This window comes from Hesperophylax consimilis, chromosome 26 (genome assembly GCF_061612785.1).
Source record: "Hesperophylax consimilis isolate HC1 chromosome 26, BYU_Hcon_1.0, whole genome shotgun sequence".
In the NCBI taxonomy this organism is placed as follows: Eukaryota; Metazoa; Arthropoda; class Insecta; order Trichoptera; family Limnephilidae; genus Hesperophylax; species Hesperophylax consimilis.
The window spans coordinates 21984281-22007849 of record NC_142861.1 but is presented as its reverse complement, the minus strand read 5'-3'; the positions used below and the strand labels follow the sequence as shown (position 1 = coordinate 22007849).

Sequence of the window (23569 nt, the reverse complement as noted above, 5' to 3'; positions counted from 1 at the left end):
CGTGAGAATACTACTGCGGCCACAAATAGCTGAGCACGAAGTCCACGGCCACGATTGACTCGAAAGCTACGTGGCTTGATACAAGTGGATTGATGTGGTCACAGATTTCTAGCTGAGCTACGCCACGAAAAGCCCATTTTCTGGATGCTTTATCAAATGAAAAAGTAAATTGGTTCAAGCGCTTGCGACGGTTTAAAGGCGGGGGGAGAAACGTGCGTAACGTGGCCACCGTGGGCCAAGCAAGCTACGCATTCGCTGCAGCCCACGCGTGTGCCCATGACGTCACATACCCAATACCCATGCAGCCATGTGCCCGTGGCCCGCTATGTGTGATATCGAAGCTAAAGCCACGTGTGAAACGTAGTCTTGCGCAGCTGTCTGTGGCCCGCCTAAAGTGAGTCCGAAATGAATCCAATTTTTGTGCGTTATGAATGTCAGCGACCATGTGACTTCTGTTAAAATAAATTGTTAGTAAATACAAAATACCAGTGACGCCATAGCGGGGTTTTAGAGAACATTGGGTTTTTACTACGTGACCTTGTGCGCCGCGAATAAGATTATTTATCACCAAATATGTACGGAATAGTACCTATTTGCAGAAATCAACAGTTTCTGTTGCTAGGTCGCTAATCCCTGGTGCAATGATGTGATGATTTCCTTTAGATCTAGGGAAAAATGTGTAAGTTTAAGATCGAAATGACCAACATAAGATTTTTTCATTTATCTGAAATTATTGAAGTGAAACTTCTTTACGCGCGTAATGCATTTTCGAGGACCGGAGTAAAACCGACTCATGACCGTCACGAAAAACCGTGATCAGTTCGCTATAGGAGCCTAGCTAATATTATATACCTAGTTTAGGTCACTCTCTAAACTCAGCTTCGCGGTCTAGAGGTAGAGCGCCCGACTGTCGTCGTGAAGAACCGAGGTTCGATCCCCGCTTTACCTAATTTTTTTTTTCTTTTTGTGATTTTTTTAATACGAGGAAAAGTGATAAAATGCTCTCGTGCTGAGACTTTTAGATATTTTGACTATATGATATTTTGGTCGAAATATAGCTTACAAATCTATGAAATACAGTGTAGTTTTTCGCGCTTTTCGCGCACTATCATCGCGTGATCTTAGATCCTGAACTGTAACACCCGAAAGTATCAAAATAGTGTTTTGAAATTAAAACAATAAACTTCCTACTAGATTGCACAGTTTAATCTCATTAAAAATTAAAATCATATAGACTGTATTTCGACAAGAAGCTATACAAAACAAAGAGAACAACAGTAAATAATTCACAGTTTTTCGGTGAAGATAAAAAGTGAAATAACAAAATAAAAAAGTGCTAAAAACGTTACAAGTGCAACAATAAATACATGTTTTTACCCAAGAGCATAAACAAAATTTAAACAAGTACTAAATGAACTTTACACAAGTATATTTAAACGTATCCCACAACTCTCACCCAAGGCTCCATAGCTCAGTGGTCTAAAACGTCAGCACCGCGCTATTCTGTCGATACAAGTTCAATCCTCAGACCGGCGAACAAAAAAAAAAAATCTTTTTTTTTAATACATATTAATAATAAATATTAATAAATAATACTCAACCCAGAATATAAAACTCTCACTTGGATTTTAAAAACAGCTTCACAATCAGCTACCATCACGGATTCAAACCAAAACGCAACCTGTGTAACTGGTTTTGCCTGCCTATAGGCGCTAGAGAGTGTGCCAGTGTGTTTGCCCACCAACGGGCGCAACCCTCAAAATACATAACCGGTGTAATTGATTTTGCCTGCCTTTAGGCGCTAGAGAGTGCCATTGTTTTTGCCCACCAACAGGAGCAATCCTAAAAAAAAAAAAAAAAGGACAACACAACATGTCTAAATCTCGCAGTAAATTCTCCAGCGCGAAGAAAACCACATCTTCACCACAAACTAGCACTATGGACTCACCGTCGGCGACACATCAATCTATGATTAATATAGACAGTGAATCAATATTTGAATTCATCAATACGAAATTCGAGGAAATGAAGACAGTAATGCTCAATAAAATTGAAACAGAGCTGCAAGAAATAAAAAACTTCACGAACTTCATCAATGACAAATATGATGACATTTTACAAAAACTTCAACAAATCATGGACATTCCAAACACCGTCAACAAAATCAAGGAGGAACTAGCGGATAAAGAAATCAGATTATCTACGGTAGAAATCCACCTGGCGGATATAGAACAAGCAGCCCTGCTGAACTCCATAGAGATAAACGGCCTAAAATTACAGGACAACATATCCCCAGTCCACGCTGTTACACGGATCGCTGAACTCGCAGGCGTTACGATGTCCCCAGAGGATACATACAAAGTCACAACAAACAAAACAAATGATCAAACAAAAATAACAATTAATTTTAAGGATACCACAAAAGCACAAACCATGTTAGCATCCAAACACAATGACCCGATAAAAAAATTCAACGGAGAAGGAGCCAAATATGTTTATCTTAATGCGGCATTAACCCAATATTACAAAAATCTGCACTGGAACACCAGAAAAAGAGCCCAAGAAAAAGACTACAAATATGTTTGGGTAAAATCAGGAAAAATTCTCGTCAGAAAATCCAAAGACTCAAAGGTTATGGAAATAAAACACCTAAACGATATATCTAATAAACTGACATAAACACGACTGTACATCTAACACAACCTCACATCACATACTTACACAAATACACACCAACATGGCAGATTACATGGAATATATAGATTCGGACAATCAACACTACTGTGAAAGTACAAATGATATTAACCTCTGGACCAAATTCACAAAAGAAAAACATAGAATCAATATATTACACCAAAACATTAGATCGATCAATAAAAATTTTGATGAATTTTTTATATACCTCCAACAGCTTGAAAATAATTTTGATGTCATTGTACTGACAGAATGCTGGTTGAATGACAACTACATACCAAAAACAATCAAAAACTATAATACACACCATACAAAAATACACAAAAACCAAAATGATGGTATAGTTATATACGTCAGTGATAAAAATAACACAACCATTCAAGAAATAAACATAATCGACTCCAACTGCATACAAATTACATATAGAAAAGAAACATGTATCCTAGCTATGTACAGATCTCCATCCAAAAACAACATCACAAATTTCTTAACTGATCTTAACAATACATTAAATGATCTCAACAAATACAAAAATATCATCATCATAGGAGATCTTAATATAAACATTCTACAAAACGGACACCCACAAAACATAGAATACCTAGCAATACTAGCACAACACGGACTGGAGCCAATAATAAAGGTCCCAACACGGGTCACACAAAACACTAAAAGCTGCATAGACCATATAATGATCAAGACAAAACTAAAAACCAAAACAGTAGTACTTGAAAGCACAATCACTGATCACTACATGAATATGATAGCAATAGACACCGAAAACACTACTTCGAAACAACATAAAATATTTACAAAAAAAATAATTGACTACTCAAACTTAAAAGAAAAACTCCAAAAAATAAACTGGAATACATTATACCAAATAGATAATGTCGAGGAAGCCTGGAATACATTTACAAATACGCTAACGCAAGAAATAAATAATTACACTACAATAAAACATATAAAACTTACACACAAAGCAAAAAAAATTAAACTATGGATAACACAAGGAATATTAAACTGTATTCGTAAACGAGACAAAATTCACAAACAAATTAAACAAACACCGTATGACATGGAACAACTTAATTACTATAAAAGATATAGAAACATATGCACGAAAATTATTAGAGTAGCTAAGGAGATGTACTACAAAGAAAAACTTAAAAAAGCAAACAATTACCCAAAGGAAATATGGAAAATATTAAAGGAAGTTACATACACACAAAAATACAAACAAAAAAATACTATCGAACATCTAAATATTAACTCGAAAAAAATAGATGCCAAAACAAATATAGAAATGATGGCAAACCACGCAAATAACTTTTTTGCAACTATAGGGAAAGTTTTAGCGAATCGTAAAAAACACAGCACAAACACACTAACACAAACAAACAGATCAAACATCTATACCCAACCAACACAACACAGATTTATATTAAAAACAAGTTCGGAAAAGGAAATTAACAAAATAATAAATACATTAAAAAACCAGATTGCTCCTGGATTAGATGAGATAACAACGGATTGCATTAAAATAATAAAAAATGAAATATTAAAACCTATAACACACCTAATCAACCTTAGCATAACACATGCCTGCTTTCCTAATACTCTTAAAAAAGGACTGGTAATCCCTATGTATAAATCCGGAGATAAAATGGAAATAACTAACTATAGACCAATTACTTTGTTAAACTCTCTATCAAAGATTTTCGAAAGACTATTAAAAAACCAAATAATAAAATACCTGGAAGAAAACAAATTAATCTCGGACAAACAATATGGATTTAGAGAAAAAAGAAGCACAAAAGAAGCTTTAGCAAATACAATAGATTATATACATAGCAACTTAGATCAAGGGTTTAAATGCATAGCGATATATTTAGATTTGGCTAAAGCCTTTGATTCAATATGCCACAAAACACTTTTTAAAAAATTAGAAAATATGGGTATCAAAGACAAAGAACTACAACTATTAAAAAGCTACATGAGCGACAGAACACAACAAGTCAAAATTAATAACTATACTAGCAAACCACTGCCGATTACACACGGAGTTCCACAAGGAAGCATACTAGGGCCCGTTCTTTTCATAATTTACATAAATGAACTTTGCAGCATGGAAATAGATGGAGAAATAATTAGTTACGCAGACGACACAGTTTTATTATTTAAATCTAAGGATTGGAATAAGGTTTATAACATAGCGAATCTAGGAATCACGCAAGTGAAAAAATGGTTGGACTCAAATACACTCACACTAAACATATCGAAAACAAAATTCACAACGTACAGCATAACTAACACAGGACAGCCAAAAAACAATACAAACACCATAAAAATACACGAATGCATAAACACCAACATCTGCGATTGCCCCCCTCTAGAAAAAACAGAACAAATAAAGTATCTAGGAATCCTAATTGACCATAATCTTAGATGGACACATCACATCAAACAAATCACAAATAGACTCCTCAGAACAATACACATTTTCCTAAACATAAGAAACATATATAAAATAAAACAATTGAAAACAATATATTATGCACTATGCCAATCAATAATAGAATATGGAATAATTGCTTGGGGAGGAGCAACAAACGCAGCTATCGCTCAAATAGAAATCGCACAGAAAACGATATTAAAAGTAATACTCAAAAAACATAAACTAACCGACACAGACCAAATATTTAAAAGCTGTGACGTACTTGATATACGCCAATTATATGTTAAAACACTACTAAACTACATTTTCGACCAAAAAAACAAACCCCAACAAACACAAAATATCACTAATAGACCGGTCAGACAAGCGTACAAAGAAAACATAAAAACTCCGACGGTAAACACTACCTTTGGACAAAGACACCATAAATACCACGCTATTAAAGCATTCAACAGTCTTCCACTTGAAACAAAAATTGAGGAAAATAAAAATAAATTCAAACACAAAATAAAAAAATGGATTAAAGAACAAAAAGACAAGATTACCAAAATACTATAACATAAAAGAATAAAACATATACTCGCAACACAAAAAAAAATATATAAAACACGCAACACGCACAAACACATATATCATTATAAATGCCGATTTACATTCTCTTTTGATATTTTTCTTTTAGTGTTATAATTATATTTTTTAATCTTTATTTTTTTATTTTAAATTTATCTTTATTTTAATGTTGTTTTTCTTTTATTTTTTTTAAATGTATAAATTCTTAAATTATAAAATGGGGGCCTCAGCACGGGTAAACAACCCAGTGAGGCCAACATTACTAAATTGAAATATAAAATATTGTAAAAAAAATGTATCAACAATAAAAATAAAAATAAAAAATAAAAAAATAAAATAAAAAAAAATCGAGCCGGTAGAGTCGCTCGGTATTTTGATTAATTATTTTTATTTTGAATCATTAAAATTACTAATCAAGGCCGATAACGCGACTAATTACCCTCGCAGACGTGCGTGACAATTTTTTTTAGTAAAAAACACAGCCGTAAGTGAGTTTTTCAAAATTTAGAAATGTTTTGCAAATTCGACTCCATACGGGTATGAGACTGTTAAAACACGATAGATCTTTTCAAAAACGGACAAATATACGGAAATATTTTGAAAAACGACAGATATGACTTCACACTGACGATATATCTTCGATTCGACCCTATATAAAGCGTTAACGAGACGTTATGTGATATTATTCATTTGCCGTGTTTGATAACGAAAATTTAGGCGGGACAAGTCAATTGAGGAGTACACGTTGTATACGCGGTTCTCGTCGCGCGAGATACCTCTCCTCGCGGTCTAGAGGCAGAGCGTTCGACACTCGTTATGCAGGACCCGGGTTCGAATCCCATATTTTTATAACTTTTAATTTTTTTTATCACATGCTACTTATAAATATGTCAATAGACAGAAAAAAAGAGAGAATGAAATGAAAAGAGAGAGAGAAGAATACTAAAAGTTTCACTTCCGTCGTGCGTAGGCTTGCCACACACTGTATATTTTTTTTCTCCTTCTTTTGATCTCCGATTGAACTCCCAATGAGATAGACCAGGAACCGCCACCAGTTCGTTGTATTATTTAACAAAATACTATTTCCAAATAAGTATGTAGATACCACTTTATCTGTGTCACTGTCTATTGAATAGTTATCATTTTAAAAGACAGTGAAATGTTAGTTTCAAGGAAGTTATTTATTCGATGCTTTCAAGCATGGCAGTATGATTGTTATTCTTGGGGATATGGATCACCTCGGGATCACCACTTTGGGAATGTGGTAATGAGAGGAATGAAATAGGGTATGAAGTTACAACGTTTATTGAGTCAGTGTAGGTAGTTGTGAGAGATGGTGACCGGATAAATCATCACAATGATAATTCATCACATCTTTAAAAAGTTATATGAAGTCATTTAAAGTGATAAGTAGATTGATAAGTAGTAGTGATAAGTAGTAGTAGATAAGTGTTAAGTAGATTAGGTTAGGATAGATTAGGTTAAAAAAAAATTCATCGTTTCTAATGACTTTATATCACTTTTTAAAAGTGTGTTGAATTGTCACTGTGTTGAGTTATTATGGAACCGCGTCGATGGATGTTGTAAGTGGCGAATTCTCCAGGCTGATGGTCGACATCAGATGTAAGCGCAGATGAACGGTGGTGGAATGGTCGAGGCTATGAAGGCGGTGGCTCAACACAGCGTTGGTGGAGACCGGACTAGTAGATGTTGTTCAGCACTGGGGAAGACGTTGAGTCTTCCTGGTACTCCAGTGTGAAGTAATAGAGCAGTACTCACTTAGTAAGGTACGATTGAGCTGGTCGGCAGATGATACGAGTGCGGATGGGCCGCTGCGCGGAAGATGCAGACCGGCGAAGATGTCTCAGGGCCAAGGCGCGTTGGGAGCATAGGCCAGGGAAGGCCAAGGCGCTGTTGTAATCCCGTGGAGTCGATGATAATTTGTAGCCTCTCCTTTAAGGTCGTGCAACGCCGGGCGTAGTACGAATCCCGGTGGGGCGGAATGCGATACGGGCGACCGCCCGTCTCAGTTGTGGCTTGCCGTTCGTATGGTTCTGACTTATAAGACTAAGTGACCCGGATGTAGCTGCTTTTTATAGGTTCCATCCGTTCACGAATATTCCGGCAGTCGCGAGGAGGTACTATATGTACTGAGCGCCGCTCTGAAAGATCTCGAACGTTCGATGTACCATGAATCATTCTAGTAGCTACCGCTACATATTATAAATCATCTGTTCTATTGTGTGGTATCTTGAACAAGTAGTCGTGGCTATGACAATGGCTGAAGTTTTCAGGCACGTGTTATCCATGGCATTCCAGGGGGAATAAAAACTTAATAGTCAGTTGGTTCATAGAATTTGAACAATTACTCAAATTTCACGTTAATTTAAATTTCAATCGATATTTTGTGTTTATAATCGAAAATTAGAACATTAAGTTGACATAAGTTGGTTGATATAATCACGTTGAGTTGATATATTTGTGCATTTGATAAAATTATTATACACAGCTGACATTTGTCAAGTAAGAACGGGTCGTTTCTACCATTCATTGTAGAGTTCAACAGCTCGGCTGTGAAACAACATGATTTGTTCAAGACCCACGTTCACTCCTTCCTCTCCGCAAAAAGACACACTTCACACAGCATCCCCAAAGATAACATCCTGTGTGGAGTTAACGAATAAACGGGTTTCTGACCGTAGGTAACAAAAGGTAACATGATAAAAAGAATTTGGTTAGGCTAGATTTAAGATTTTCACGGCCAAAAGTATTTTTGTTATTTGTTTTTGGGGTATTATGCCGTGTTGCGCTAACTCCTTCTTTAGCCAACGTTTCGGACAGCATTGCAGTGTCCACCATCAGGGCAGATGTATTATTTGAGGTTGTATTTTATTTATTTTTTATTTTCTAGATTCTTATATTCCATGAAGTGGTGAATCATTTAAATTTACTGAATTTAAAGTTAATGTTCTTTATACAAATAGAACGGCGTCATATGCGCCTCACAATTTTTACCTCATATGGGTTTATTCAAATATTACCTGGCTTTTATAGACTTAGAGGCCTTGTATTTTCTCGGTAGGGAAAAAATTTGTTACCTAAAAACCCTACTAAAATTGCGTGTATCATCATCCAGCATCAGCACCAGCGGCGACCTACAGCGGCCATATACTACATACGTGTCTGTTTGTGTTGTGTTGGGAATGGGGAGGAAATTTTGGCTGCGCCCTTTTGTTGGAGTCCTTCCGCATTTGCCGTTGGGAGTAAGGAAAATCGCAGAAAACCTTACCCAGGAAGGAGCGGCCGAACGTCAACTTGAAACGTTTGCGGCCTTCAGTGACATCGGTATATGATGTCCTGCATTTTTGAGATGTGTGTGTGTGTGTCTGTTTTTATGTTAATATATACTTATGGGAAGATAGAAAATAAACATACATATACATACAAATTATAAAATATTATATAAATATATAAATAGATATATAAACATTATATATTTGGGAAGAAGGTCGGGAGTTTAGGAAATACCTACTGCTCGCTATTCGTCCGCGTCTAGTTTTGGTATGTGCCATATGTGGTCATGGTCCATGAGGATGTGTTTTGGTAGTCTATGTGTGTATCTGAATGTCAGGTCGCTCGGAGCATTGTATTGTCCTATGTCTCGTATTAGTTGATTTTTACTAAGTGTGAGTGATTTGTAAAAGCGTTCAGTCAGTCTGTGTGTGAATTCGTATAGAGTTGGAATTTGTTCTCGTTCGTGTAATCTCTTCAAGTTTGTTCTGAGTCTCGTGTTGTATGTGATTTTAATGCAGAGGTTTTGAAGTGTCTGTAGATTCTTGTGGTCTGAGTGTGAGATGCTGCTCCATACGGGAATCGCATACGAGAGTACTGGACGAATGAGCGAGTAGTAGACGAGGAGTTTGGTTTTGGGAAGTAGCGGACTCCGTCTATTGAAAATTGGCTTCATCATGCCGATCGCTTGTCGCGTGCGCGTGTGCATCTTCGCTTGGTGAGATTTCCAGTTGAGGCGGGAGTCCATGGTCAGGCCCAGATATGTCACTTCATCTTTCCATTCTATGCTGTGTCCTCCCATTTCGATGTTAAAGTCAGGTGTTCTGTTTACACGTTTTCTCGTGAACATGATGGCTTCAGTTTTCGCCTCGTTCAGTTTCAGGCGCCATTTTTTGTAGTATTCTACGAGCGCGTCGAGCGCCCTCTGTAGGTAAATAGCGGCCATATTCGCTTTCAGCGAGGAAACGTATAGTTTGACGTCATCTGCGTAGATAGACAGATTGCATCTCTCGTCTCGGGGGATGTCGAAGGTAAACAGAATGAAGAGAAATGGTCCAAGTAAACTTCCTTGCGGCACGCCTTTTGGAATCTCACGCATTGAAGATAGCACGTTCCTTATGAACACTCTGAACGATCTATTCTTTAGGTATTCCTGTATCAGTCTCGTTAGGTATATGGGCGTGTTAGTGCGGTGCAGTTTATGCACGAGCCCGTCTATCCATACGGTGTCGAATGCCTTCTCTAGGTCGATGAGCGCAGCGGCGGTGAAGCGATGTTCGTTAAATTTTCTTGCGATGTATTCCGCTACTCTGGTGAGTTGATGGGTCGTGGAGTGCCTCTTTCTGAAGCCGAACTGCTCGTCTGGCAACGTTTTGTTGTCGTCGTGGTGTGGTACAAGCCTGTTGAGTATAATTTGTTCAAATACCTTGCTCAGCGTAGATAATAGGCTAATCGGCCGGTAACTTGTCGGCTGCGTTCTATCTTTATTCGGCTTTGCGAAAGGCAGCACGGTCGCCGATTTCCAAATCTGGGGGAAATGCCCGGTCATGAGGCAGGCATTGAACAATTTTGTTGTGTAGATGATGGCTTTTTGAGGGAGATGTTTGAGTAAAATGTTGTGAATTTGATCGCTTCCCGGCGCCTTGTTTGTTCTCAATCGCCTGATTGTGACAGCAATCTCGCTTGGCGTAGCAAAGTGAATATCTTCAGCGTTTGTCTGCTCCGCTTCCCTCAAGTCTCGTAGAGAGTCAGCTACGATCCGGTCCGTAGCCGGGTCGGAAAGGCCGTCTGTAGCGGCGTAGGCTCTCTCGAATCCGTCGGCGAGTGTTTCAGCTTTTTCTTGTAGCGAAAGCGCCGTCCCGGGGCCGTTCAATTTCTGTAGCGGGGGGATTGTGAAGTCTTTATGTCGCAGCGCGCTTGCCATTTTCCATAGGGAATTATCCTTCGGCGTGAGTGATGCGACTTTTTTGTCCCAAAGTTCGCGCTTGAGTTCTGCGATTTCGGTCTTGATTTCCCTCTGCAGGCAGTTATACGCTGTCTTGAAATATTCGTCGCGTGTGCGGTGAAACATGCGTCGCAGGCGATTTTTCTCCTTGATGAGCGATAGAACGTACTCGGGAAGCTTGATCGTGTATGGGTGTATTTCTTTGAGAGGAATGTGTGTATCTTGTGCTGTTTGAAGAATCTCTGTGAGAGTGCTTGTAGCTGCGTCGATTTCTTGTGGCGAGCGCAGAGTTCCCGAAGTGAGATGAATTCGTTCGTTGACTTCTTTTTTGAATCCTTCCCAGTTCGCATCCTTGTAATTGCGCTGTTTTCTGGGGGTCCTTGAAGTTGTGCCGCCTATAGTAAAGCTCACGGGCAGGTGGTCCGAAGACAGTTCGTCTAATGTGCGCAGTGGAGATATTGTCTTAACATTTTTCTCGAGTACTATATCCAATGTACTCGGATATCTAGATAGTCGCGAGTAGTACGTAGGTCTGTCGGGCGCCATTATCGAATAGGTATTTGTCTGCATGTGTGTAAAGAGCGTATTTCCGTTCGCATTACCTCTGTAGTTATTCCAGTAGTTGTGTTTGGCGTTCAAATCGCCTCCCATCACAACAATTGGTCCCAGATTGAGCAATTTATTGAGATCTTCTCTCACTAGGTTACTATGGGTGCAGTATACGGAGATGATGGTATGCGCTCTACCCTCTATGGTGACTTCGATAATCGTGGCTTCAGCGTGCTTCAACTTCGGAGTAGGTATTCTTGTGGACGTCATAGATTGTCGAACGAATATTGCGGTTCCTCCGCCTGATCTTCCTTGTCGATCGTCACGATAAATCTCGAAACCTTGCACTCTCAGCGGTACGCTTGGATTCAAATGAGATTCTGATAGGAGAATAATGTCGGTGTGTAGTTCGTTTGCCAAAGCGAGCAGTTCGTCTGTCTTGTTGCGCACGCTAAATGCGTTCCATACGAGGACTTTCACCGTCTCGGTATTAGGCATCGAGGGTGTCTAGGAGCTCAATCAGGATGACGAGCTTGTCTGCTCTTGTTGCGCAGCGGGCGAGCTGTGATCGCATCCTCAGGAGGCCTTGGAGCAGGGCCATCAGGTCCAGGTTGTCATCTGAAGAGGTGGGCGCGCGCACGGGCTCCTGCTGTGGGCGTGGCTGTGGGGGCGGCGCGGTCTCGCGCTGCTCTTGGGCGGGGGCGGTGCCTCCGGCTACGTTGGCCCATGTGCGTCCATCCGTCCTCGGCTGAGGAGGTGGCCTGCTCGGGTTCTGTTCTGCCGGCGGGCGTTGGGCCCTTCTGGCAGGTCGCTGCTGTATTGAGGCGACGTACGCTACCCGCTTGGGGCAGCCTCGGTAATTGGCGGGATGCGGGCCTGAGCAGTTGCAGCATGCGGCGGGCTCATCTCTCGTCTTCTTGGGGCATTCTGCCGAAGCATGCTCCAGTAAGCATTTTACGCACCTTGCTGTGTGCGAGCAGTTTCGGGACCCATGCCCGAAGTCTTGACATCTGTAGCACTGAGTGCCGTGCTGAAGGTGGTTGCTCCTGTGCTTCTGGAGTCGAATTCGGCAGTGGCACAGGTATTTGACGGCCGCGCGCAGCTGTCCCATGTTGACTTCCTTATTGAAGTGCGCTAAGTATATGGGATATTCTATTGAGGCGGTCATCTTGACCACCTTCACTGCTGGGAATCCCTGCGATTCCAGGTCTGCCTTGATATCTTCCACTTCTACGAGCGGCAGGCCCTTGATGACGGCCTTTTTCATCTTTTCTGCTTCGGCCGTGAATGTGTGGAAGCCGCGAGCCTCCGCCCGCAGTCCATTGGTGAGGGCGCGATGGTCCTCCATCGTGCGCACGAAGATGTTGGCCGTGCCGCCCCTGTTATACCTGAAAGTAAAATGCTTACCAGCCCCCAGATGTCCTTGCACCGCAGCTGTGATCTGCGCGTGTGTCATGTTCCCCAGGGTCATCACGACCGGGGGAACGCGGTCTCTCCTGCCGGTACCTGCGGGAGAGAAATTATTATTAGTATTGGCACGCTTTATACGCGGCGCGCCGGCGCCTTCGCTTACCTCGGGCAACTCATCAAATCGGTTGCCACACTGGAGCGGTTGTGGTCCCCGTGGGGACATGGGCCTCTTCACGGGGTTGGACGGCCTCGTCCAGCCTCCATCCTGGGGGGCAGCCGTCTCCATCGGCTGCTGCGGTCTCGGAGGCGCCACGTAGGCCGACGCTGGGCCTATCGGGGGGCGCGTGGGGGCAGGACTGGGTCCTGCTGCCCAAGAGGGGCCTGCTGCGGGCTCCGTCATCTCCGTTTCATCGGGCGTGGTGGCAGTCGTGGTGGTGGATGGTCTCCGGGTCCTTGGGTCCTCGGGGCGGGGCTGTGGTGCGGGGACCGTATAGCGCACGGTCCCGGTCTTAGTGCGATGCGCAATTTGGCGAGCGCCGGGCGGTACCACGACCGGGGAGTCCTCGTGGTCAATGGGGAGCATCCGGGTCGGGAACATGGTCATCTGTGTCGAGCGGTGACTCCTCTTAAAAAGGGAGCACGTCTCAGGTGCTTGCGGGCGGTTTGTGGGGGCCAGCGTGGATCTTCGTAAGTTGAGTGTTTTGCGTGAAAGATTGCCTTGATAAAGGCAGTTGGGTGGGCGCGAGCGCCTGTTCAGTGGGCCGGCGGGATTCCTCCGGCCGGCAAAAGTAGCGGGGCCTGGCTGCCAGACAAAAACGCTTGTGTGGTTGTGTCACAAACCACAAAAACGATCTCTCTATCTATCCTCTCCTATCCTCCCATCCTGTTAAAATGTGAGCTTATGTATGAGGTTGTGATACCGTGTTGCCAGCTCCAACCCTCTGAGCTAACATTAACGTATCATTTTTTTTTATTTAAAGTGGTTTTCTTCGTTTAGCTCTGGTGGAATGTTGGCTAAAGAAGGAGTTAGCGCAACACGGCATAATACCCCAAAAACAAATAACAAAAAAAAAACAAACAAACAAAAAAAAAAAAAAAAAAAAAATTGTTAGGCTAGGTTTATTTTATTTTCTTCGCTTTTCATCAACGTTCTTTTTCGTCACTGTTCTGTTTTGTCATGAAACCGTTGCAGACGGACCCCGAGGTGAGATGAGCACGGTGTATTAATACCAAAAGCATAGTGATTTTAAAATATATGGATATTTTAATTAATGGGTTTTTTGTTATGTTTCAGAACATCACAATGCCCCACCAGTGGATGGAGGGTAACCTGCCAGTAGCCTCGAAGTGCGCCATCTGTGATAAAACGTGCGGCTCTGTGCTTAGGTAAGTCAACTAAACTAACTAAGTAACTAACTAACTAACCATCAGGCCGTTTCACCGCATGGGTAGGCAGAGAGGATGGACCGCCAAACAACTCGGTCTTGGCACACACTTGCCTCATTCACATTCATACATTGTCTCATACATACTCTTTTATTATTCTGACTCTTGACATGGCCCGACTTAAGTATTTGATTCACTTGGTCGTGCCATGTCTTCCTCGGGAGTCCCCGACTTCTGCATTATCTTGTTATTTAAACATCACAAGAAGAAACCTAAGTTGCTTAGATACTGATCTACATGTAAATAAAATATTATTTTATGGATGAATTCAGAAATTCATGTACTCAATTCAATTTCAATTCATGCACAAAAACAACTCATGTATTGTATTGAAATTAATAAAATACTTGAAGAACTAACTCCAACCATGCATTGGTAAAAAAAATTATAATTTGTGAAATAATACAAATTAATTAAATAAAATTTACTTGCGCACTCCAAGATTTGAACCCGCGACCTTCAGCTTGCTGGTCGAGAGCCCTACCCCTCGACCACGAGGCCATCAAAATATAACAAAAATAAGCGATTTGTAACTCTTTTTCAAAGTAATAAAAATGAGTGATGTACGTATTGTGTGCAGATTGCAGGACTGGCGCTGTCTGTGGTGCCGCAACACCGTGCACGCCACGTGCCGGCCCGGCTGGCGCGCGCCGTGCCCGCTGCCCCCGTGGCGCGTGTCTCTCGTGCCGCCCACGGCACTGCACGCCTCGTCAGACGACGCGTGGCGGCCGTCGCGCCCGCCGCACGCCAGTCCGCTACTCGTCTTCGTCAACTCTAAGAGTGGTGAGTTGAAAATAATAATAATAGATTGAGTGTCCGGCGTTGCCCGGGCTTTACACCGAATTATGATCTGATGTATATATAAATTTACCTCTTATTTTGAAGTATATTATATTTTATCTGGGGCAACCTGCCATTTTTTTCAGGTGACAATAACGTTTGTAATGGGTTTGTGCAATTAAATGTTTTTTTTAGTTTCGTTTATTTTTACAGTTCATAACTAACTACATAAAAATATAAAAGTTCATAACTTTAATATTTTCAATTCCAATACATTTTCCAGTATATTTTTAATTCCAGTACGCATATGTTTCGATCGCTCTTGGAATGTTCGTCTCGGGCTGCGAGGTTCTTGTGGACAAAATAATAGAAAGGGGAACGGAATGGATCTACGAGAGTATGCCACCATAATATTGAAAAGCCCTACCTTGTATTTGATACCCTCTATGTTCCCTCTCTCTGAAACTCTGCAAATTTGCACGTAACGAATTGAACTCGCAACCTGTGGTCGGTTGCGCGGTAGAAAAGGTACTGACCGGTATTTTCCGTCTCCTGGTGACAAAGGATCGGACGGGTACAGGGGTTAGATAAGGATTAAACTAAATCGTAAATAATAATGACTGACTATATGTCCGAACGGCATATATTATGTCTATAAAAAGTTTTTAATCTGTTGCAAAAACAGTAATTGATTTTGGGATTCGTTCTAAAAAAGCGAATCTATTTGAAAATTAATGTCAACCGAGTTTATTTCTAAATAAACCTTCAATCTGACAGGTCATTTAAAGTGACTTGAAGACAAAATCTCTAAATATCCAAAGGGGTAAAGTAAACGTTGGTGAAATGTTGAACAGGTGACAACCAGGGCGTGAAGTTCCTCCGTCGCTTCAAACAGCTGCTGAACCCGGCGCAGGTGTTTGACCTGACGGCAGGCGGCGGACCGGGCCCCGGGCTGAAGCTGTTCCGCCACATGGATCCCTTCCGCGTGCTGGTCTGCAGCGGGGATGGCTCCGTTGGCTGGGTGCTGGCCGAGATCGACAACCTCAACATGCATGTGAGTACTGCTTCTATCACGAAATAGGACAGTGATATAACAGGACAGTGACAAAACAGGAGAGTGACAAAATAGGACAGTAGCAAAACAGGACAGTGGCAAAAAAGACTGATTAACAGGACAGTTTCATAACAAGACAGTGGCAAAACAGACAATAAATAAACAGGACTGTGGAAAATTTGAACAGTTACAAAATAGTACAGTTGCAAAACAGGAAATATGACAGTGGCAAAACAGGACAGTGACATAACAGAACAATGACAAAACAGAACAGCAACAAATTAGAACAATTGCTAATCAGAAGAGTGACAAAACAGAACATTGAATCGAAATTAATAAAAATATCAAAACAAACTGCAAATATAATCAAACCTAACCTATCCAAACCTAACAAATTCTGTTTTGTTACTGTTCAATTTTATCCGTTTGTCGGTTATTTCATATTAACTATGGGTAATAATACTAATAATCTTATATGACTATTACCTTCATCATGACGGCAGTTCCTTCGAGGAACATAATATATTTGGCTTCTTCTACAAATATTGTTCCTCACCGGCTCCTTTCGGAAAGCTGTTATTCTTCCACGTGACTTTGAGTTTCTGCAGGTTTGAGTTCTCAGTGCAGGCGAGAAACGTATCTCAACTATCGGGATGCTTTTCAGGCAGATAGTTTATTCTATAATTAACCTACTTTGGATTGTATTAGTGCACCTGGCTGTCCATGAATCCTGAACATTATACCTGAGCGGTAATTTAATAACCTCACACACAATGTAGACCCTTGCGCTTATGCCCTTTGATCCCTCCCCAGAAGCAGTGCCAGGTGGCCGTGCTGCCGCTGGGAACTGGCAATGACCTGGCGCGCGTGCTGGGGTGGGGCGCGGCCTGCGACGATGACGCGCACCTCCCCTTGCTTCTGGAGCGGTACGAACAGGCGTCCGCCAAGATGCTGGACAGGTAAACAAGCAAACTAGCGCAGTTCTTGCATGCATTATTATAATGCCTCTTATTTATACCATGAATTGGGATGGCGGAATATAAGTCAACTGTGGTAATACACAATCTATTATCTCGAATAGCAGGTGATGAAGACGAGACATTGGGAAATCGGTCTATCTTTTATGGTCCTTTTTACTCGTTGTCTCATGCTGTTCCTTTTATACATAAAATAAAATCAAGTACTATAATTCAGTCACACGGTCGTTACAATTAGTATGAGCTCTCCCAAAAAAAGTCAGGAACAGTAGCGATTGTATGATGCGCTTAAAATATTGACATCTCTCATTTCCTCGGCTGGTCCACCATCACAACACAAGCAACATTTTCCACTTACTGTGGTGGTAGTAGGAGATTTTAAAATATTGTCAGGTTATTCGTAATCGGGGAATGTTTTGTCTTTCTTTTAAAATTAAAAAATAAATATTTAAAATAAGACAATAACTTAGTAAACACTACTTTTAAAATAATAAACTTAATAAAAGTGGTGTTTACTAAGTTATTGTTTTATTTTAAATTAAAATATTTATTACCATTATTTTTATTGGTTTTTGGTGGTATTATCAGTTGATCATTATTACTTTTAGTTTTACCAAAATTTTGGGAGTTTGCTGCTCCAACGCTCCTTAGTCACTTAGGATAGGGAACCGAAATGCTGAACAGATCAACAAATTCCCTTACCAGACTCTCAAAAAAAAAAATTTTTGCTTTACCTCAAACGACGTTCTATTTACTCCATCATCCAGAATGTAAATTTATCAAATCAGGTTATAATCTTGAATTTAGTCAAGTTGCGAGTTTAAATGATTTTTGTCAGTCATTAGGCAAGAATATTTTTAGATATGTATTTCTTACTAGTACGACTTAAATTATGGACTTCATCAAAACCTTACTCATTTTTGTCCTGTTTGTCATAGCTTTGTTTTGTCTGTATCGACTACTTCTATAATTGATCTTGTTTCTCACTTTGTGTTATATATTATGTTATAATTATATTTAAAATAATGGTTGGAAACCAAATAAACTAAATATCAATCTTTTGGCTAAGTGTGCATAAGGTGACCGAAATTAAAACCAAAATATATTCTTGAAACAAATAGCATCACCTGCATTCACAAAGAGACATTTTCTTATTTTGCTGACGTTTTAGATGGAGCATAATGGCATTTGAGCGGCCTCTTCCAACCACCACCGGCCCAGAGACCAAAGAAACCCTCGGAAGACCACTGGCTATTGAAGAAACCATCTACACGCACCTGGATTCCATCAACCTGGTACCTAATTGATTACAACTTCATTATTCAAATTGCACTTTTTTTACTATTACGCCGTTCACAATATATCGCAGTACATAATTATATTGTTTTCATGAAATATCTAGAAAAATATACATTCACCAAGATTTTTATATGTAATTTCTCACTAACGGAAATCAAACTTACAATCTTGAATCCTGCAATTTTAAATAGGCACTTCAATAATTTGCAATAGTTGTCCAGCGTTGGACATAGGCCTTCCTAAAATGGGTTCATTTGTGGATTCTTGGCGGCTCTCACCCCTCCGAAACCGGCAGTTCTCTTTGGTCTGCAGTAACTAATGATTATAAAATATTCCTTCTAATTCAGAGCATAGAGTGTGGATCAGCCTGCACCCATGCCACTGAGTTATTGAGGGCGGCCGTACGTGAACTGGCTGCCAATACAGGGGGAGAGAGAGGCAGGGAAACTAGGGCCAAACTAGCGGCCTTGCTGGATGCCGTGAGGGAACTACAACCACAGAAAGCGCCGATGAAAGACAAGACGGAAAAGGTATGCCCCATCTAACACTGTCCACTTTGTAATGTACTAACAGCTAGAAGCATGTACCTGCCATGCTAAGGGCCACAATGACTGTATAGAATGCATTTTTAGGAAAATTAAAAGCTCTTCTCCGAGAATCGATAATGTCAGAATTAGCCAAATTTAAAAAATAAATATAAATTATCTTTAGGTCCATTACTAATAATCCTTTTTTAAATTGAATCTTATTCCAAGCAAAAATTCCAGATGAAATAAAATGTAGTATTTTTAGACCCATGTATTTATTTATAAAAGAGGTGTTTGCACCTTATTGGGTAATTACAGATCAATTTGTATTTTGCCACCACTTGAATAATTAATAAAGTAATTAGAAGATTTTAATACATTTTTTTTTAAATAATGCTGTGATTACTCTTACTAAATAGGATGATTATAAAACAGGTCTGAACTCCGAACCTTGCTTTACTCTGTTAAAAATTTGTGCTGTGGAAAGATTTAACCTAACTAACAACAAATGTGAATCGCAGGAAGAGGTCAATCAAAAGGCACGACTTGGCTGGAGCAGCAGAGGGGCGGAAGTAAGGAAGAGGGCTGACAGTTTGAGACTAGCGGTTGCCGCTGCACTTCATCCCGCTGACTCCTTAAAGGTAGTAAGTACAATTCTAAATTGTATTCATTAACCATATTGAATGTAATAAGTGTGTTATAACCATATACTTGGGGAAGCTTATCACCAATTTTATTTAACGTCTATATGAATGATTTAAGCGATAAACTTACCTCGGCGAATGTGGGTTGTTACCTGGGAAACATTTGTGTAAATAACATTGCATACGGAGATGACATGGTTATTTTATCTCCAAGCATTAAAGCATTGAGAAAGCTATTAAAGATATGCGAAGAATATGCCGCTGAACATAACATGGTCTACAACCCAACTAAATCTGTGTTACTAGTATTGAAAACGGGCACAGTCCCTACAAAAGTACTACCCGTCAGCCTAAACGGCACAAAAATAACTGAAAAACCGGAGGTCAAATACTTAGGACACATCGTAACAGCGGATCTCAATGATGATATGGATACTGAGCGACAGAGAAGATCACTGTGCATCAGAGCAAATATGATTTCTCGACGATTTAACAAGTGTAGCCCAAAAGCAAAAAGGCAACTTTTTAACACATACTGCATGAGCCTATATACCTCGGAGCTGTGGACCAACTTCAACAAAGCATCTCTAAAAAGAATGGAAGTACAGTACAACAATTCCTACCAAATACTTTTTGGGCTGTCCTGGTACTGTAGTGCCACTGAGATGTTTGTGGAAGGGCGTGTTTCCGGATTCCGAGCACTAATGAAAAAACAGATCACCATCTTTCGAACGCGACTAGCCACGACCGAAAACCGTCTTGTGATGGCAACACTGCACTTCTGGCAGGGACCTATGTATTTACAAGCGATGGAGCCAAATCCTGATGTCATAGATAAAAATAAAATAAAAAATTATACATACATATACATATATATTTTTTTAAATATTTTTTATTTTTAAAAAACTATAGTCTCATTATGTTGTTGTATTATTATTATTATTGTATTTTGTTTTCGTTTACTGTGTATGTATTATCTTACAATATTTTTAATATTTACTTGATATATTCTATGTATAATATGGAGCTCGTGGGATTGCACCACCCTCCCCGAGATCTGGAATAAACAAGAAAAAAATATATACATACATATATAAATACACAGTAAATCTCAAATCAACTTCAGGTACCAAAAAATGAAATCAACTTTTTCCAAAAAGCATGAATCCTACCTCACACCTCTCATTTTTAACATCTTCCTAAAAGAAACCTATTATTACATAACCTAAAATCGTTATTTCAATACAATGTCAATACTCAAAAAAGGACTTGCACCACAAAGTTACTGGCAATCTTTTCTATCGCTAATTTTTATGAAATCTGAACCTTTTTTTCTCCTCTCTTATAATTTATGTTTTTTTATTAATTTAATTTTTTATTAATTTTTTTTTTGCTTTTTTTTTTAATTTAGGTTTAGATGTTTGATGGATTTTTATGTTCATTTATGCGAAGTATTTTAAGAACTTTCCAAAGTTTAACCAAGTATTATTTAATTATGTGTTTACCTTGTTTTTTCGTTTTTTTTTTTTTAATTTGATAATTTCTTAAAACACACTTACTAACGAGATATTTTACGTATTATTGTTAAAAAAATTCTCATGCTTTATGTACTTTACGTATTTTCATATTTATTTATTTTATTTTTTTATTAAAGAGACGGTTGACGTAAAGTTTCAGTTGTGCTATATCCCATTGTACCTCATTCCTCGAACAGTAACCCGGTTCCTTTTATAAATATTTGCAAGTTCTTCAAGAATGGTCCTGCATTCCATTACCAGTCTAGATCACATCAGTTACTTTTTAGTGCCATTAAGACCGCCTGGCTATCAGAGCATATGCGTATGTTCTTATTCCTGTAACCAATGTGTACATTCTCCTGTGCGAAGGCTAAGATGGCCTCCATCTCAGCTTGAAACACAGTACAATGTGTTCCTACTCCTAGAGGTATACTAAGTTTCCTGTTGGAACCCTGTAGACAGACCCCGGCTCCTGTTCTCTCCGCCATCTTGGACCCACCTGTGAACCGGATTAGTTCCTGTTTGGAGGTTGGACCTGGAACTGTGTCCCGTTCCTCCCTCGTGCGGTGCATCACTCTAATGTGCTATCCGAAGAAGTATTCAGCTTGTTTGCCGTCCTGCCTCATTCCAGCTATTGAACTAATTGCCCTCAGTCTTGTTCCGATCTTCGTGTGACTGTTTTTGGACAACTCACCTCTCCATTGACTTTTTCATTGTAACCTGTGTTATTTAATTTACTCAATTGTAATATTATTTTTTTTATATTTATTAAAATTACATTTTATTACCCGTCTCAGAACAGATATTGTCTTGTGAGGCAGGTAATGTACTTAATTTATCATATTTATTACAAAAAACGCCCAGGTTGCCGGCAATTAAATAATTAATTGTAGCGATTCGGGATATTTATTAACCATGGTCTTCTGATTACTCAGATATCAACTAATACTTCAGACACTCGATGCTCTTGGGAACTCCTCCCAGCGCCTAAGGAATTTGCTGATCCGAGCAGAAGGTCTTCTGCCGTTTCTGATGCTGGAAACCTTCCAGAAGATGGGTGAGTTGTAATTTAATCCTCGAAAAGAGATTTTTCTTAATCATTTACATTGTGTTATACTGAAGTTTTTTTCCTCTTTCAGAGTGCCACCTGTTGACTCGGATATAGCCAGACTGTTCCCCCTTTGCAGCAGCCAAAATAGCAAATCTCCCGACTTAGCGAGCAGCAAATGCAGTTCTCACAACCTGAATCTTCTCGGTCCTGCAACTAACATGGAGCTGGTCAACTCCAACTCGTGTAGCAATCTCACTAAGTTAAAAGACCTCATCAATCCAGACGGTGATATCTGTGATGTTAATTTATTTAGAGTTCCAAGCTTTGTCATCTCAGATGAAGGCACACCAACCCACGTCTCAATAGATATACCAATTCATATAGGAGATACTTATGAATCTGATAAAATGACAATAATCGATACTGACACACCATACACTGAAGAACAGTTCAAAATCAACGAAGATTCGATTTCCAACGAAAAGATACCAGTTGATTCCCCTGCTAAAAGAGTCCATAGTCCGGAAGAAGAAGATAAAGATCTCTCGGATGTTCTTTCCGCTATGAGCAATGAAGAATGTAGTCTAGCCTCCGAACCCAATGACCCTAAACCATTTGAAACTTCGAAAGAAGCAGATATCGAAGAGTACATTAACCACATAGACTCGCCAGAAACATCAGACACAACCTGTCCAAATTCTGAAACCATTCATGGCGAATCCATCATGGATGATATGAGTTCTGTTTTGGGCCAAGATTTAGTCATGGCAATGGTCGGAAGAAATGGCGATATAGAAAGCACATTTACAGATGAAACTACATTGTTTACTTCAGAAACAACATCGGAGATTCCTTTGGATAGCAGAAACCCAAGTTTAGAAAAATATGATGATAGGATATTTAACTTCTTGAGAAGAGTGAGAAAATCTAGTAAAGAGCTTGAAGAGAAATTTGGCTTTGAAAACAAAGTGTTCAATCTAGCAACTGGAACAGAACCAATTAAATACTGCAGCTTGGCGCAGTTCGTAGAAGGAAATGACATTGCGAGAAAATCGTTCAAAAGACACTTACGGCACAGCAAAAAAAGTGGTAAACCAGACACAAATTTACTACCTGCTTTGACATTGAACGAAGAGCTAGAAACACTTGAAATCATTAACAAAATTGAATCCATGAAAGGATCCTGCAGTAACCTATCTTCTTCAATGGGTGCCGAAACTGTCATCCTGGACAAAGAGGCTGGAAAAGGTTTACTGAATGCGAGACTTAAAGAAGATTTTGACATGGAACCAAATGCTTCACCGAAAGAAATTAACATAGATATTGAAAACGACATTAGATTGCACGGAGAGATTCT

The 23569-nt window shown here is 39.8% G+C and overlaps 1 protein-coding gene across 1 annotated transcript in view; it reads left to right on the top strand.

Annotated features, from left to right (window-relative positions):
• Positions 1-23569, top strand: part of LOC149411302 (diacylglycerol kinase eta) — a 608003-nt gene that overhangs the window by 571246 nt on the left and 13188 nt on the right. The window contains exons 6-14 of the mRNA XM_089647677.1: positions 14212-14303; positions 14944-15146; positions 15998-16197; positions 17011-17156; positions 18346-18469; positions 18821-19003; positions 19522-19644; positions 22097-22218; positions 22301-23432. Coding sequence (XP_089503803.1) covers positions 14212-14303; positions 14944-15146; positions 15998-16197; positions 17011-17156; positions 18346-18469; positions 18821-19003; positions 19522-19644; positions 22097-22218; positions 22301-23432 — 2325 coding nt within the window. The remainder of the gene's footprint in view (positions 1-14211; positions 14304-14943; positions 15147-15997; positions 16198-17010; positions 17157-18345; positions 18470-18820; positions 19004-19521; positions 19645-22096; positions 22219-22300; positions 23433-23569) is intronic.